Source organism: Labrus mixtus, chromosome 1 (genome assembly GCF_963584025.1).
Source record: "Labrus mixtus chromosome 1, fLabMix1.1, whole genome shotgun sequence".
Classification (NCBI taxonomy): domain Eukaryota; kingdom Metazoa; phylum Chordata; class Actinopteri; order Labriformes; family Labridae; genus Labrus; species Labrus mixtus.
The window spans coordinates 7,679,560-7,695,807 of record NC_083612.1 but is presented as its reverse complement, the minus strand read 5'-3'; the positions used below and the strand labels follow the sequence as shown (position 1 = coordinate 7,695,807).

At 42.4% G+C, this 16,248-nt stretch overlaps 1 protein-coding gene across 3 annotated transcripts in view; it reads left to right on the top strand.

The window, feature by feature from the left end:
* The window catches only part of vps13c (vacuolar protein sorting 13 homolog C), a 62,600-nt gene extending 46,717 nt beyond the window's left edge, over positions 1 to 15,883 (top strand). For 2 of the 3 annotated variants that reach the window (XM_061044488.1, XM_061044407.1), the window contains 20 exons: positions 314 to 440; positions 1,216 to 1,451; positions 1,527 to 1,671; positions 2,780 to 2,920; positions 3,226 to 3,307; positions 3,645 to 3,714; positions 3,906 to 4,017; positions 4,103 to 4,216; positions 4,368 to 4,501; positions 4,634 to 4,715; positions 5,800 to 5,913; positions 6,572 to 6,647; positions 7,026 to 7,189; positions 7,268 to 7,313; positions 8,024 to 8,147; positions 10,410 to 10,524; positions 14,421 to 14,512; positions 14,690 to 14,813; positions 15,016 to 15,099; positions 15,213 to 15,883. In XM_061044488.1, coding sequence (XP_060900471.1) covers positions 314 to 440; positions 1,216 to 1,451; positions 1,527 to 1,671; positions 2,780 to 2,920; positions 3,226 to 3,307; positions 3,645 to 3,714; positions 3,906 to 4,017; positions 4,103 to 4,216; positions 4,368 to 4,501; positions 4,634 to 4,715; positions 5,800 to 5,913; positions 6,572 to 6,647; positions 7,026 to 7,189; positions 7,268 to 7,313; positions 8,024 to 8,147; positions 10,410 to 10,524; positions 14,421 to 14,512; positions 14,690 to 14,813; positions 15,016 to 15,099; positions 15,213 to 15,314 — 2,284 coding nt within the window. In that variant the 3' untranslated portion in view covers positions 15,315 to 15,883. Of the gene's footprint in view, positions 1 to 313; positions 441 to 1,215; positions 1,452 to 1,526; positions 1,672 to 2,779; positions 2,921 to 3,225; positions 3,308 to 3,644; positions 3,715 to 3,905; positions 4,018 to 4,102; positions 4,217 to 4,367; positions 4,502 to 4,633; positions 4,716 to 5,799; positions 5,914 to 6,571; positions 6,648 to 7,025; positions 7,190 to 7,267; positions 7,314 to 8,023; positions 8,148 to 10,409; positions 10,525 to 11,711; positions 12,614 to 14,420; positions 14,513 to 14,689; positions 14,814 to 15,015; positions 15,100 to 15,212 lie in introns of those variants that run through there. The other variant, XM_061044573.1, reaches the window with a different exon arrangement.
* The last annotated feature ends 365 nt before the right edge of the window (positions 15,884 to 16,248 follow it).

The window sequence follows — 16,248 nt, the reverse complement described above, 5'->3', positions numbered from 1 at the left end:
AATGTTTCTCTCTGTAATTTTTGCTGCTCAGACTGAATATAACCTATCATTTAAGTGCTGTGCTCACATGGAGTGAAGAAGAAACATCACATTTTCACTTAATTTCGGGGGGAAAAAAGCCAGAAATATCAAACATATGTCTGACATTAATAGAAACTTTAGGAAAGCAAGACCATCCAAGGTGTATGCAACACTAAATATGCTGCTGAAGTCATAAGTAACGCTGGTGTCAAATGTCTTTCTGCAAAATTTCTTCTGACCTTTTTGACATTATAAATGACACCTAACACACTCCTCATTTCTTCTTCTCCAGCGGCTCATCGGTGGCTCACCAGCTGAAACCTGGCGAGGCTCGGCGGTTTGTTTGGGACGACCCAGCCGGCGTCCGAACCCTCAGCTGGAACTGCATGGAGCATTCTGGAGAGCTGAACCTGCTGAAGGTCGGACATTGAGGGGTTGCTTTTATTTCAAAAGACATGATAACAAAGAAATGTTGGATTGAAAACTACCTAAAAATGTCCTTTATAAATATGTGAAAATGAGCTCCAATATTGTGTTTTCTTATACTTTCAGTTTTTCTGAGCCTCTCTTATTTCCTGTAAAAAAATATAAGTATTCTTACTGATTTAGGAATATCTTTCACACTGAGAAGTAGGTTTTTTTTAGCTCGTTCTGATACCCCTAAAGTGGCAAATGAAATTAATTTGGGCAGTTTCAACCAAATGTAAAATGTAAAGGACCAAGTGTAGTACCCTGAGGGATTCCACAAGTGATTAATCAAGTAATAAAAAAATCCCGCTGATACAGCAATATTTTTCTGTCACTATATTATTTTAAAACAGGCAACAAGTGAAGGTTGGAGGAAATTTTAGACCAAAATATAAAATTTTTACCTCTTTGGCCAAATTTAAAAACTGTATCCAATGAGGGAAACAAGCTTGCAAGAAAGCTTTTGATTTAAGGTTTTTTTATTTCTAATGCTGTATTTTTTTAAGCTAGTTTTACTAACCACCAGCACAGCTTTTAAAATATGTAACTAACACACATTTCTCTCCCAGTTTAAACTTTTTTTTAAAGCATCTCATAGTCACACACTAAAGCAGTATATCTGTCTTTGTTTTCTTTAATGAGAGCCGAAAGGACCTTTAGTGAAAAGATTCAAAAACAAACATAGTCTTCCTCTGACATTCTGTCGATTTCTGGTCTCTGGTTCAGGACGATGTTGGTCAGTTCGCCTATGACAGCCTCTCTCAGGTCCACTGGGTGTCCTTCCTGGATGGACGCCAGCGGGTGCTGCTGTTTACCGAGGACGTCGCCGTGGTGTCAAAGGCTCGACAGGCAGAGGAGCTCGAACAGTTCCAACAGGAAGTGAAGGTGTCGCTGCAAAACCTCGGACTGTCGCTGATCAATAACACGAGCCGACAGGAGATCGCTTACATCGGCATCACCAGGTAAACACCGTCACATCAGCAGGTCAACACACCAGCAGGTAGACAGGCTCTGAACAATGTGTTTGTGCGTTACAGCTCCGGTGTGGTTTGGGAGATGAAGCCAAAGAATCGCTGGAAGCCTTTCAGTCAGAAAAACATCAACCTGCTGGAGAAAAGGTACCAGAGTCAGCTGGACGGGAAGACCGAAGGAGGCTGGGTCAAACTGGAGCCCAACCTGGAGGTCAGAGATCGACGCACATTAACACACTGATCACTACATGTGACAACCTCATTCTCACATATATGAGAGGGAAACTAAACACTTAACACATAATATATTGAGCTTCACTTGCAACAGCTATCTGCCTCGTCTTAAGGTCCAACTGGAAATGGTGCTGAAGATATTCCATATGTTATGTGTCTGACTGTCAGCTCTTCCACTCCCTGCTGATGTAGCTGAGCTTGCACTGATTTAAATCGAACTGTCGAACCTCACTTACAACCTGTATTAACTATTAAGGATACACAGAAAGGGGACATTTGTCTCTTTAAGCAATAGACATTCTGGATGTTAAACCTAGCGATGCATCGAATCAGAAAATCAGGGCTACTTCCTAATTCTTTTCGTCCACGTTTTTCAAGACCAAATTCAATGTGAGTTGATATATTTCACTTGTTGCTAGTAGTCCTTCCTCTTGAAATGTCACCGGAACATACGTGTACAAACTGCATGTCACTGATTTTTCCCGGAGAGGGTGCGAGACTCTCACACTGCCAACAGTTTCCATCAGGTTTGACCATGAAAACAAAAAATCTCCTTTCTGAATCAGCAGTTAAGTATACTCCCATGCAAGCTTTAAAATGAAGCGACACAACAGATACAGTATATAATGATTCCTGACATTGCTGCATGCCACATTATTTACTGATGTCTGCACACAGGACCGATATCGTCAAGTCAATGCATCTCCAGTGAAACACCTTATAATTACTGCTCTTCAGATTCTTTGGCAATTGTGAATTGGACTGATTTTGCAATGACGCTCATTTGCATAGAAAGAGGCCGATTTTGCACCAAATGTCTGCTTGTGCTCTTGTTTCAGTCATGCAAACAGCACTGTAACAGAGACACTGTTTGCTTGGCACTTCAGTTAGGGCATGCAACAACCTGCAAGTCTGTTGGCTTGTTTCTATAGATATGTTTTCTTAGTTTCAGCTTTGACACGCTGCCGTATTATACAAACAAAGGTGCATCTAAACTCTGCGGCATTCCTTCTTGACCTTCAATCATATTTCAGTTGTTTCTCCAAATGAGGTGAGTGACAGTGTGTGATGTCACTGGTCGACAGGTGAACTTTAACGCAGCCAACATGATGATGCGACTGCCAATATCCTGCCAGATTAGGAGGAACTTCCTGTCTGGGATCCAGGTGGAGTTCAAACAGTCACTTCACCAGCGCAGCCTGAGGGCCCAGCTGCACTGGCTGCAGGTAAACACACACACATGCAGACACACACACACACACACACACACACCCCTTATTCAGTGCATTATCCTCCTATCCCCCTCGACTATAACTGTGTAATAATCAAATCTCTACTAGTGCAATAAACTCAGCTTCATTGCTGTGACACCTGAATGTTGTACTTAAGGAGAAGCATTTCTTAAATAATTCATGTACATCATACAGTCACGACAAAGGTCTTATTTCTTATTTTCTATTGTATTCTACACCCCCAAAATGCTCAGAACTATTTACTAACAAATAATAAACGGACATGTTTCTATTTGCAGGTTGATAACCAGCTTCCTGGGGCCATCTTCCCCATTGTCTTCCATCCAGTTCCTCCTCCAAAATCCATCGCCCTGGACTCAGGTGATCTTTTTAGTTACCTGCTTTTCCATCTTGTGGAGTCTCTATCTTTTAATCCTGTTTTCTCACAAACCAAACTGAGCATACGGAGCTCTACTTCAGTGAGAATGCTCATTAGTCCTCCTTTTCTGGATGCTTCTTGTGTAAAATGATGTTAAAGAAACCATTACATATATGTAAGATATACAAATCTTACATAGACACTCCATGATGAACTTTCTCTTCCTGCGGAGGTCACATTAACACGCTTGCTATCTAGCTGTTAGAGACAGAACATGCAGAGTTAACAGTGAATGTTTGATGAAGCCGTTTATGTTTCTTCATCTTTCTGCCGCTGCAGAGCCGAAGCCTTTCATCGACGTGTCCATCATCACCAGATTCAATAAGCACAGCAACGTCATGCAGTTCAAGTGAGTAAGCGCCAAAAGTCCTGTGAAGCAGCATTTTCACCACACAGGTTTCCATTAAGAAACGTAGGCTCAGGAGGTACACTTTCTTAATTTTGACCGCAGCCTCATTCAAATATGAGTATCAACATCCTGGCACCTACAAATGAAATGGTTTAACGGATTATTGACACTTGTGTTTGTGTGCACGTCAGGTACTTCATGGCTCTGGTGCAGGAGATGGCGGTGAAGATCGATCAGGGCTTCCTGGGAGCCATCTTGTCTCTGTTTACGCCGGCTGCTGACCCCCTGACGGACAGACAGAAGGTAGAGGCGGAGTTAATGTTGGAGATTCAACTCGCCGACACATCATCAGCACACAGAGGGTTAATGTGTTTGTTGTGGTTTCCAGACGCAGCTGATAGAGACAGATCTGCAGGGGCTGCAGGCCGAGCTGACGGAGGCGTCGCTCAACGACACGTCGGGACTCAGCTTCTTTGAACATTTCCACATCTCACCCATCAAGGTGAGGAGACGGACACAGGGTTTAACTTCTTTTTAGTTCACCTTTAAACTTAATCAGAGCTGAACTGAATATACTAACTCAGTATCTCCTGAATTATCCATCATGACCTGAACTCTGCTTTTGCATGCCTCTTCTATATCTGATACTTCAGCTCCACCTCAGTCTGTCTCTCGGCTCGAGCGGCGACGACGACTCGACCGAGGAGGTGGCAGCCATCAAGTCCTTTAACCTGCTGCTGAAAAGTATCGGAGCTACGCTGACCGATGTTGACGACCTCATCTTCAAGTGAGACTCTTCCTGCTGCTCAGAGTGTTTTTTGGGGGTTTTTTTGTGTGGAGAGATGCATTCTGGGCTGTCAGTTTAAGGAAACATCCCAAATAAAACACTGAATCTCTGACGTCTGCCCGTCTCTGTCAGGCTGGCCTTCTTTGAGGTGAAGTACCAGTTCTACCGCAGAGACAAGCTGATGTGGGCGGTGGTCCGACACTACAGCGAGCAGGTATTACAGATTTCTATTTGTCCGCACATCAGGACCCACCTGTGTTTGATCATGTTCGAGTTAAGGAGTGTGTATATGCCCACCTGCCTCTGAAAATTTAAGGAGGACCAGGCTCTGGCTCAGTGGGTTTCTTGTTTCTACAATTCATTTATCGGATGCTTTTGATCAAAAGTGACAAAAATCAGAGAGTAGGTACAACACAAGCGAGGACCTAGAGAGGAGGAAACAACAACAGGAAGTGCAAACAAACAGCTTAAGTCTGCTCAGACACGCAGGTGCTGAGAGGAAGTAACCAGAGGCGAAGCACTTTTTTTATAGTTAATATATTGTCATCAACAACAACATTGACAGCGTCTCTGGAGAGATCTAATCAGCATCAAAGCCATCCTAAATATCATCATCAGCATCATCATCATCATCATCATGAAGGTTGTCGGTGTTCAATGAAGAGTTGGGTCTTTAGCTTTTTCTTAAAGATACAAAGTGACTGGAGAGAATTAAGTTTGGTGGTTCGTTCCACCACCAGGGGGCGACAGAGGAGAAGAGTCTAGTTAGAGACTTAGGACCCTGTTGTGAAGGTTGGATCAGAAGCCTTTCATTGGTGGAGCGTAGTGGGCGTGAGGGAGTGTAGAGCTGGATGATGTTTGCAGCTCTGTAACGTTTTGCATCTTTTTTAGATTCCATTTGTCTTCTCCTTTTATCTAGTCGTGCCTTTAAAGGTCTTAAGGCATCCAACCCCAACAATTAAAAATGTTTCTGGGTTGGAGACACTGTTAATTTTTTTTTTAGAGGGACTAGAGAACAAGGATTAAACCATTCTTGGCGTCCACCTTTTCTAAAAAAATATGCCTTTCCTTTTGTACTTCCTGTTTTGAGAATCCTTCGATTCCAGCCACACTGGATGAGATTTATAAAATCTTACATGGAGAAATAAAATACTTTTTAAGTCACATTGTTCTTATTAAATTTGGCACAGCTGTCGTCTCCTAATTCAACATTCAAACTGGGTTACATCTCTGTGTGTCTTCAGTTTAAATAAGTTCATTCCTGATTGAAGACCAGAGTTTGTTGTTTGTGGTTGCAGTTCCTGAAGCAGATGTACGTCCTGGTTTTGGGTCTGGATGTCCTGGGAAACCCGTTTGGACTGATCCGAGGTCTGTCTGAGGGAGTAGAGGCCTTCTTCTATGAACCGTTTCAGGTAATAAGACATGCACACACACAAACACAAAATACTGCTAACACTACATGTACAAAAATAAGGTCAGCTTATATCAGCAGCAAAGAGCTCCTTCTGCCTTAAACATTGGAATCTAATCAGACTAGAGTGACTAACATTCGGGGGATCAGGAGGGCCGATTTAGAGAGCAGGGTCCAACATATTGTCTTTAATGTCCGTCACAACCAGATTCACTGCTGAGCATTCTGCCCAGATATCCAAGTTTAATCACCTTCCAGTTGTAGCATTTTTCTTTTCTTTAGCTGTTTAATATCATCATACCTGTCCTGAGCAGAGTTTACACATCATGTCTTACACCTCATATTCCTAGCTTTAAGTGAAAACCATTCCTGTGTGACCTTTGTTTTTTGTTTTGATGTGCTGTCAGTAACAACAGTCCTTGAACACACATGATCAAGATCACAGGCTTCTATAGTTTGAGATTCATACTTCTCCTCACTCCTCCATTATTATCTCAAAATGTAGAGTGAAGAGAAGCTGATGGGCCTTCTTAGCTAACAGTTAGCCTAGCATTGAGTAACTACGTCATCCATGAAATCCTCTTCAGATACATCGAGGTCCTTTTCATATTGATACTAGTGTTTATCTGACGTTAAACTGACTGCTGTGTGTCCATCAGGGAGCTGTTCAGGGCCCAGAGGAGTTTGCAGAAGGTTTTGTGATCGGAGTCCGCAGCCTGCTGGGTCACACTGTCGGTAAGAAACTGCGTCTAAACAAGACCAGCAGCATATTCTTATCTATTGCCGTTTGAAAACACGTCTTTGAGTTGTATAAACTTTATACTTTTGAGGTGAAATCCACCTATTATCAACTTTCTGTTCATGTGTGGGAGTAATTAAACGCACAGTATGTACCTGTAAATCAGCTGCCAGGGGGCTCTCAATCAAAACAGTAACAAAAATATGACCTTGAGGCTGGCGGGGAATCATGGGAGTTCTCTCTGCTACCTCTCTGCTTTTATCTGAGTACAGAACTCCTGTTATACTGTATACTATGATGTTGTGAATGGTAGTCTGAATGACGGATGAGTCAGTGATGTCAGCTGGATATGTTGTCTCACCCGTGTCCTGCAGGTGGCGCTGCAGGTATGGTCTCCAGGATCACGGGGTCGGTGGGTAAAGGTCTTGCAGCCATCACCATGGACAAAGAGTACCAGCAGAAACGACGAGAGGAGATGAACCGAACGCCCAAAGACTTTGGAGGCAGTCTGGCTAAAGGAGGGAAAGGACTGCTGAAGGTACGGAGAGCGACTCTGAAATCAGGTCATCAGCTGATCTGAGGTCAGCAGGTCTGTAACACTCTGGTGTTTCCACAGGGCGTCGTGGGCGGAGTTACAGGCATCGTCACCAAACCTGTTGAGGGTGAGTGTAGTATAATTCTGTCAACATCACTGACAAGAAATGTTTTCATACGATCATTTACATCCTTTTAAAAACAACAACAAAGATGCAAAGAAAAAAATTACCAGCAATTGTTGGGGATACAAGTCTGTAAATTTGGCTTGTTTTGGTCATGTTCCTTCTTACTCTGGTGTTAAAGGTCACATATTCTCCTCCTCTTGAACCAGTTTTAAATAAGTCTCAGAGCTTCCCAAAACATGTGTGTGAAGTTTCTTGTTCTAATTCCACTCTGATCCTGTATTTGATCCTGCCTATAAACCCCTCTATTTCAGCCCTGCTCAGAACAGGCTGTTTTTGTGTCTGTACCTTTAAATATGTAAATGAGCTGTGTCTGACCACGCCCCTCTCTGGAAGGGCTTGGGTGTGCTCGGTGCTTTCTCGGTCCATGTCCTATTGTTTACGGTGAGAAGGCAGACTCAGAGGGCAGAACAAACACCTAGCTGTGGGAGTGTCACCCACCTGGGGGAGGGGTTACTGCCCTTTGTGATGTCATGAAGGGAAAATCTCCAAACGGCCTGTTTGAGCACACATTTTCTGAAAAGACTTTTCTCATCATTGGGGCTTTGTAGACAGAATACGGACACATATTAGTGTGAGAAAACCAACATGGTGACGTGTGCTATGCGTAAAGTGTGACCATTAAACTGATGATGATTTGTGTATTTGTGCAGGCGCAAAGAAGGAGGGAGCAGCTGGTTTCTTTAAGGGCATTGGGAAAGGCTTGGTGGGCGTGGTCGCGCGGCCCACGGGCGGCATCATCGACATGGCCAGCAGCACCTTCCAGGGCATCCAAAGGTACGCTGCACTTCATGAAAACCTTCCCAATATGTGTGTGTTTCCTGTTTTAAATAGTTAAAGCTGTGTGTGTATTTATTTTCTCTGATAGCTTCAGTGTTTAGAGTACAAATCGTTTTCAGTGTTTGGCACAGTGAGATTCTTCCTGTGTTGTCTGTGTGCTTCTCTGTCTCTCTTCTTGTCTGCCCACTAATTTTTCACATGTTCTGCTTTTGTTTTCTGTCTCGTCTTGTTGTTTCCTGGAGTTTTGTTTTTTTCTATTCCTTGTGATTTTGGTGTGTGAGTATCACTCATTGAGATCGTTAAAGCTCGGCTTCTTCATCGCACTGCTCAAAGTCTGCTGATCAGGTTCAGAAACAAGTTACTTCTCAGGGGCAATTTTTTTTTGTTGCAATGATTAACCCTAACCCGTCGACTCGACTCAGACTGACGAGTGAGATGAAGGAGACGAGCTTCAGCGGCAGCTCTTGTGTGACTTTGCATGTTATTGATGTCTGGCAGCAGCCCGACGGTAAGTTGCTGCATCGTGTCACAAATAAAATCTTCACGCCTCATTCTCACAACATCCGTCATTGTAACAATGCTCGTAGCCCCGCCCCCTCAGCTTGCTGCGGCATCTTGAGTTGTACAGGCCACGCCCCTTAGGGATATGTCCACTCTGACTCTAAATGAATGGCAAAAACAAACAAAACGTTATTTATTTAATAAAATCAAACCCTAATGGAAACAGCATGCGGACACACTACGCTGAATGTGAACCACAGCTTTTTAAGGACAGCAGTGTGTTTGGTAAAACTTTGACTCTGCAAGTTGTGGCATCAATCCAACTCCTGACTGACGGAGACACCCCACTGAGCTTCTACAGGTTGTTCAAAGTTGAACCTTTACATGACTCTTTGTGGAAAAAGGATTCCACTGTCACCTGATGAGACCGGTTAGCGGAAACTTTCTGTGATGTAAAACCCGTTAACATTTGGGTGGAATTGGTGAATTCTACTTCTTACTTTATTTCAAAATAAAAGCACAAAGCAAGTTAAGTAGTCTCAGCTCAAGACAGTACAACAATTCAAAATAAAAGCCTGACAAGTTTTATTCTTAATGTGAAATAATAGAATTTCAAACATGAACATGATTAATGTTGATTAAAAATGTTAATCATTTGGGACGCTGGTGGCGCGCGCCCCATGTATAGAGGCTGTAGTCCTCCAAGCGGGGGCCCAGGTTCGAATCCCACCTGTGGCTCCTTTCCCACATGTCATTCCCCACTCTCTCTCTCTCCCTGATATCCAACTCTATCCACTGTCCTATCTCTACATTAAAGGTACAAAAAGCCCAAAAAAATAAATCTTAAAAAAATAAAATGTACACTAGTGGTAAGGCACACATTGTGTTCACGCTGTACCTGCCTCCTCACACACACACACACACACTTTTTAAACACATTTTAAATCACTGTTTGTCCTTTGATTTTAACAAAAACAATACCTAAAAAGACAACATAATTATCTTGTGAGTATTAGATCAATAAATGTGTAAAATAAGAAAGTGTCACTTTTTGGGACTTGAGGGGCTCCGTAGTTGTGTCTGTAGTGACAAATGTTAAAAATAATAAGTTGATATGATCGAGCCTACACAGACGTCTAAGTTTGTATAAGTACGGGTATGTTTTGGGAGTACCTGAAACAGTGAATGTGTAAACATATTAGAATCTAAACCTGTTATTTGTCGTCATTATGTCAGGTTTTGGTAAAGGTACTGATGACTATTTAATGAGCTGCCCAAACTGAACAAAAAAAAACACAAATCCGAACTCCGCGACGACCTGCTTCTGTTCCTGAAACATTTCCTCAATGCCTCAGTGATCTTCATCACCCCCCCTCCCCCTCCCCTTCCCCTTCCCTTTGTTTGGGGCATCCATCTGTCATGTTACACATCAGTCAGTTCCTGATAACCTGTTTTAAATTACTGTTTCATGCTGTCACTGTAGAGGCCAAGAAAGGTGAGATATTGAGCAGCGTGAAGCACCTCACCGCATCGTGTGCACTCGACATTAAACTGCTCTCTTTAAACAGCCTAACAGGGGGTTAGTGATTATCAGAAACATACTGATATAAAGTAAAGAAGAACACATACAGAGCCCTGAGGAACTCCCCCTGTGTTCATTTTAGAGAAATATACAAAACATTTTTCTGATTGCCTTCTCCATGGTTCTTCTTAGGTAAGTAAATAAGTTCATGTGTGTTTTTTTTCCTGTGATGTCAGAGTGGCGGAGTCGACAGAGGAAGTGACCAAACTGAGGCCGGTTCGTCTGATCAGGGAGGACGGGATCATCCGACCGTATGACCTGACAGAGTCGCAGGGTTTTGACCTCTTCCATGTAAGATCACCATGACGCTCTATTTTACAACAATCAAATGACTTAAAGCCTGGCTCACACTGCAGGAGTTTTAAAATCATGCAGCATCACACACTTTAGGATAATCTTAACAGGTCATCTTCTCCTAATCTCAAACATGCTCACTCTACAAGATATGAGAATCATAGCACATCACTTACTACAGGATATGACTAATATAATCGTGCCCGACATAAGAACGCACCACCCCACCTGACCTCACGTAAACAATGGAGCCGGCGATTTAATTTTGTTTTTTAATGCTTTGTGCAGAGAGAGAAAAAAACGAGTTAGGGTGAAGAAATGTCTGAGAGACGTGGACAACATGGATGGTTTATTCTTCATGAAGAGCTGGAGGTCAGATTGTAACTTCGAGCATTACAGTTAACCAGCTCACATGTGCGGGTTGCCTCCTGCCGCCGGTCGCGACTACTACACTTATTACTGCCCTCCCTCGTCTCTCTCGATGATTGTAGTCACACACTACTCTTTCATGACGTAATTGTCAATATTTTAAATCCTAAATATCTAACATTTTTTATTTAAATCGGGGGCGTCCCCGACGATCGACGAGCTGATTGGGGGCTTCAAGATTGGATCTTTATACGACTCACACTACAAGATTATCTGGGCAGATAATCGGTTTGGAGCAGCCTCGAGTCAGAAGCGTCCCCGATAGGGCGAGGAATCTTTGGGTGTCTCACGATTCGATTTCGATTCTTGGGGTCATGATTCGATTCAGAATCTATTTTCCATTCAAAACGATTCTGGATTCATGATTCAAAGTCTATTTTGAATATGTACATACTTCAGGATCTCCTCCAGTCATCTGAGAGACTGGCTGAATTTCTTGCTGCTCCATTTGGCATTCTACTGAGTTAAAGAGCCAACATTAGCACTTAGCAAGGAGTGACTGAGCTAGGTACAGCCCACAGGGTAGAGCAGTCGGGGTACAGTTTACATTGGGTTACAAATTGGCAGGAAGAGTGCGGGTATCAGTGCATCTTCAGCATGTTTCCTTTGAACAACAATGTGTTATAATAACCAGTTTTGGTGTCCTTTTTCGACTCTGCTTATGTCTGCCTCTAACCACTTTCTTCTCCTTCTTCCACTTCTTCTTCCACTTCCTCTTCCTCTTCCACTTCCTCTTCTTCTTGTTTTACATGCAGCTGGATGAGGAATAAAGAGGGTTTGCTTCGCTCAACTTAACCCTTCAAGTGCTTTAAGGACCATAAATTATATTTATCCTTTATAAGACAAATCTGAAGTGTAATAATACAGAATAAATATATATATGTATAATGACTTGTAATTTCTACAGTATTGTATAAACATTGTCAGTCTACCTTAATCAATGACTATCGTTGTATATACACCTATAAATACTGTCCTCTTTTAATTTCTGTGCATGCCAAGCGAATATCTTCCTCTCATACCTCAAACATTTTTTACACTCAGCTCCGTTTGATGACATTTTTTTAAACACAGAAATCAGCTTTTTGTTTCTGATTTACCGAACTGACTGATTCATTTCTGTTTCTAACCATTTCTTAACGATAGTTTGTATTCTAGTTTTTATTTATAAGCATTTATAATTTGATGAACGAGGCGTTGTAAATCTTCTCTCATAGAGCTTAGCACTATTTTTGTAACGGATCGTAGCGCTCCTTTTCATTCCCAGCGTGTACATGATATAATGATTCTGTCTCTGTGGTGATATCTTTGTATATTTAAGTGTGAACTGATTATAATCTTCAGTGATGCAGCATGACCTCTCACACTGTTGTGCTGTGTGTAACCGTGTGTGTCACTGTGTGTGTGGGTGGCTGTGGCTCAGTTGGTAAAGTCGTCGCCAGCTGAGCAACATGTCCGATGTGTCCTTGGGCAAGACACTTAACCCTGCATTGCTCCCGCTGCTTCTGTGGCGGTGTATGAATGGATTAGTGTTGTACTTACTCTCTGATGTACGTCGCTTTCGATAAAAGCGGCTGCCAAGTGAATTGTAACATTGTGTGTGTTTCCCGCAGCTCTGTAACCGAGTGTGACATCTTTAATAAAACTACACTCCTTATTCTCACTCTCTCTTTCTTTACCCTGCAAACATTTTTCTACTTTTCTATACATCAGACGTCTTTCTTCCAAAGTGTAATGTGATGAGCAGGATCCTGACACAGAGCAGAGACGTCTTGTAACTTTCTGCCTCTTACTTTACATTTCCTGCCTCGTCTCTTTTAAAGGGGACATATTCTGTAAAACACACTTCACCATGTTTCTCTAACCCTAACATGTGTCCCTAGTCCGTCTACAAACCCCCCAATGATGAGAAAAGTCCATCCTCTCCGTCTTTTGCCTGCTCCACTTTTCAGAAAAAGTGTGCTCTAACAGGCCGTTTGGAGATTTTCCCTTTGTGACATCACAAAGGGCAGTAGCCCCTCCCCCAGGTGGGTGACACTCCCACAGCTAGGTGTTTGTTCTGCCCTCTGAGTCTGCCTTCTCACCGTAAACAATAGAACATGGATCGAGAAAGCCTGAGACACCCAAGCCCTTCCAGAGATGGGGCGTGGTCAGATACAGCTCATTTACATATTTAAAGGTACAGACACAGAAACAGTCTGTTCTGAGCAGGGCTGAAAGAGAGGGGTTTATAATCATGATCAAATACAGGATCATGTAGAAATGTAGTGCCTTGACAGGTTGGTGGTTCACACATATTCACATTTAGCCGCGTCAGCTATGTAATAGTGTGACATCACAGTGTAGCCCGCTATTAATTATCAACGAAGAAGAAGAAGAAGAACAGGGACAAAGTAAACAAAACGGACCCTTTAGGGTCAGATCGGTACCCATGGCATCCCAACAGAAGGGTACCGAAAAAGTAGGACGGGACAGATCCCATATCTTGGTTCCATTCCCAACTTTTGAAGGTGGAAACGCCAACAAATGGGTACCGAGCCGAACCGAACTTAACTGGACCGCTTAGTGCAAACATGTGGTGCTCAGGGTGATATGTTCTCCTGGATCAATAAGAAGGAATGATCAGACTCTGGAATCGCTTCATTTATGTCAGATGGCAGGACCAGTAAGAAGAAGGTTTCTCTTTGGTAGTGACAAGTCAAGTCAAGTTCTTCATGGGCAGCAGAGCTTCACGCTGTCTTTGAGGAGGCTGAATTACATCTATAGAAATAATCCAACGTGCAGTTTGAACACAATCAGAAAGAATTGACTTGCTGGTTATAAAGAGAAATGGTTCAGTGATATCTTGTTGCAACCAAAATGACGGACATATATTCAAATCGCTGAATCCTACCTCCTAAGAGGTGTTTGGTCGCTCGGGTGAGAACAGGAATCCTTCCTTCTCGCTCTTGAAGCCAGCAGATTTGAAAACATCCCGGAGGAGCACAGGCTGAGTGAACAATGTGATTCAGGAGAAGATGAGAATGGATCTCATTTTCTTTTCTATTGTCCATTTTATGAAGAGTGTCTAGTTAGTCCACACAATAATAAAATACAATCAGGCAATCAAAATATACAAGCATTAAAAGTGGCTGTGCCATGTTTTTCAGAACAAACCGGGATAAAGTGACCTTCAGAGTTCAAAGGTTAACAGTTACTGCTACAGGAGGGAAAGTGTCGGAGTATTGCACGTGTTTATGAAGTACTGGTCTTATTGCACCTAATTTGCATGCACAGACATGTGTATGCACATACTATTTCACTGTGGTTAGATACATAGATGTGTTTAAGTCCCCAAACTTATAGTATCTAAAAATAGATTTTTAGACATGGTCACAGATCTGGTTTGTTCTGAGCCACAGCTCCTTGATGTCCCATGTGTGAGTGCGTGTGTGTGTTTGAACATGTTGTGTTTTTGCTTTCAGCGCTCAGAGATCAAACAGCTGGATGGTGAAGTGTTCAGAGATCACTGTCTGTACCCCGGAAACAAAAATACAAACATCATCGTCACAAACAGGTAAAAACCGTTAACCAAAACCTGCAAGAGTTCCCTCCTACTCTCTTCTGTTTGTAGTTATTTTTTATTATGGTCTTTGTTATTTTTATGTTTGACTGTGTTATTTATTCATCATTAAGTATGTTCATTGAATTGTTTTCATGTGTTGTTGTTGTTGTTGTTGTCATTGTTGTGCAGGAGGGTAATGTGTGTGAAGGAGATCAACTTTGTGGGTCATTTCAACAAAGAGTGGGAGTGTCTGTTTGAGAACTTCTACCGTCCTCCAGCTGTGATGGGGACTGAGCTGAAGATCTACTGCAAGGTACCAAAAAGAAAGAAGCTAAATCTACGAGCAGCTTTTAATAAGCCCCTCCCCCTCCTCTCATGTCAGGATGTGTTTGAGTCTAAAGCTGTAAGAGGTGATGTTTGGTAATGGGGTGGGGGACGAAGTGATTCCCCTCTGTATCATCTTCAGAAGTAGTAACAGAGGTGTTGAGTGAAAAGAGATTCTGTCTGTGTTTCAGGAGCAGCAGAAGTTAAAGTTACCAAAGAAAGACAATCAGGAGCCCGTGAGGAACATCCAGCTCAAAGACACAATCACTGCTCAGGTACACACATGTTTCTGTCTGGATGTTTGTGTCTTTACATTTCCTGTTGCCATGTTTTTTTTTGTTGGTTTTTTTTCACCCTCCCTCTCCTCTGTTACCATGACTACCAACAGAAGCTGCAGGCGACCATATCGGAGGCTCAGGTGGCGCAGCAGCAGCACCGCATGGCGAGACAGAAGTCGCAACGCTTCCTGAAGCCGAACAGCAAGCACTGAGGTCGCTCCCTGTCTGACTGCTGATTTATAATCATCTCACACCGCACCTTTATAAAAGAAAATAATAATAACAATGTAAACACATGTATTAATCAGACAGCTGCTGCCATAACTATGTTTACACTGCTGGCTGTCTCCATGGTTATGTTGTGAAAAGGAAGTGGCACTTTTTTTTTTTATTTCTTTGTTTGCACTTTTCTTTATGTTTTGTCACTTTTTCCTTGTTTTCCTCTGTTCTCATTACTGTTCTTTCATTATTATTTTTTTAATTGACCACTTCTTCACTTTTTGACCAAACGGCTGACTCATCATTTAACAGACACAATCTGATATTTAAATCTGAGGGTATGATGAGGTTTTGGAAACAGAAATGTCTCCATCCAGACCACAACTTGAGATTTTTTTACTTCCTGAATGCCAAGTGACGCCTCATTTTGATTGGATACATGGCATGATGAAGTAAGATCAGGTCAGTAGAACGCAGACGTTCAAACAGTTTTGTTTTTTACATTTTCTTAAAGGAAGAATGTGCGACATGTTCCACATAAATATATCATAAATCCAGTCTCTCCTGTGTAAATGTCTCTCTGAGTCATGACTGTCTACAATGAGTGAGAAGCTTGAGTCCCGCTGGCTGTGTTGTTGTCAGAGCCGTGTTTACATGGACAGGAAGGTGTATAAAAGCTGTTTTAGTCAAGGACTAGAGAGAAGAAGAAGAACATACTCATACTCTAACATTAGCATGCTAACACAACAATGCAGGACACAGGTGATCGAGCTCAAGGAAAATTTTGTCCACCGCTTGCGCTACGAGTTGAGAGGGGTTAGCGGTGTGTCGCTGTAGGAGAGCAGAGGCGTGGCCAAACAGCAGTTTGTTTTGGTTTCATGCTGGAGTTTAAAGTCGCACATTCTTCCTTTAACCCTGAAAAAGAAA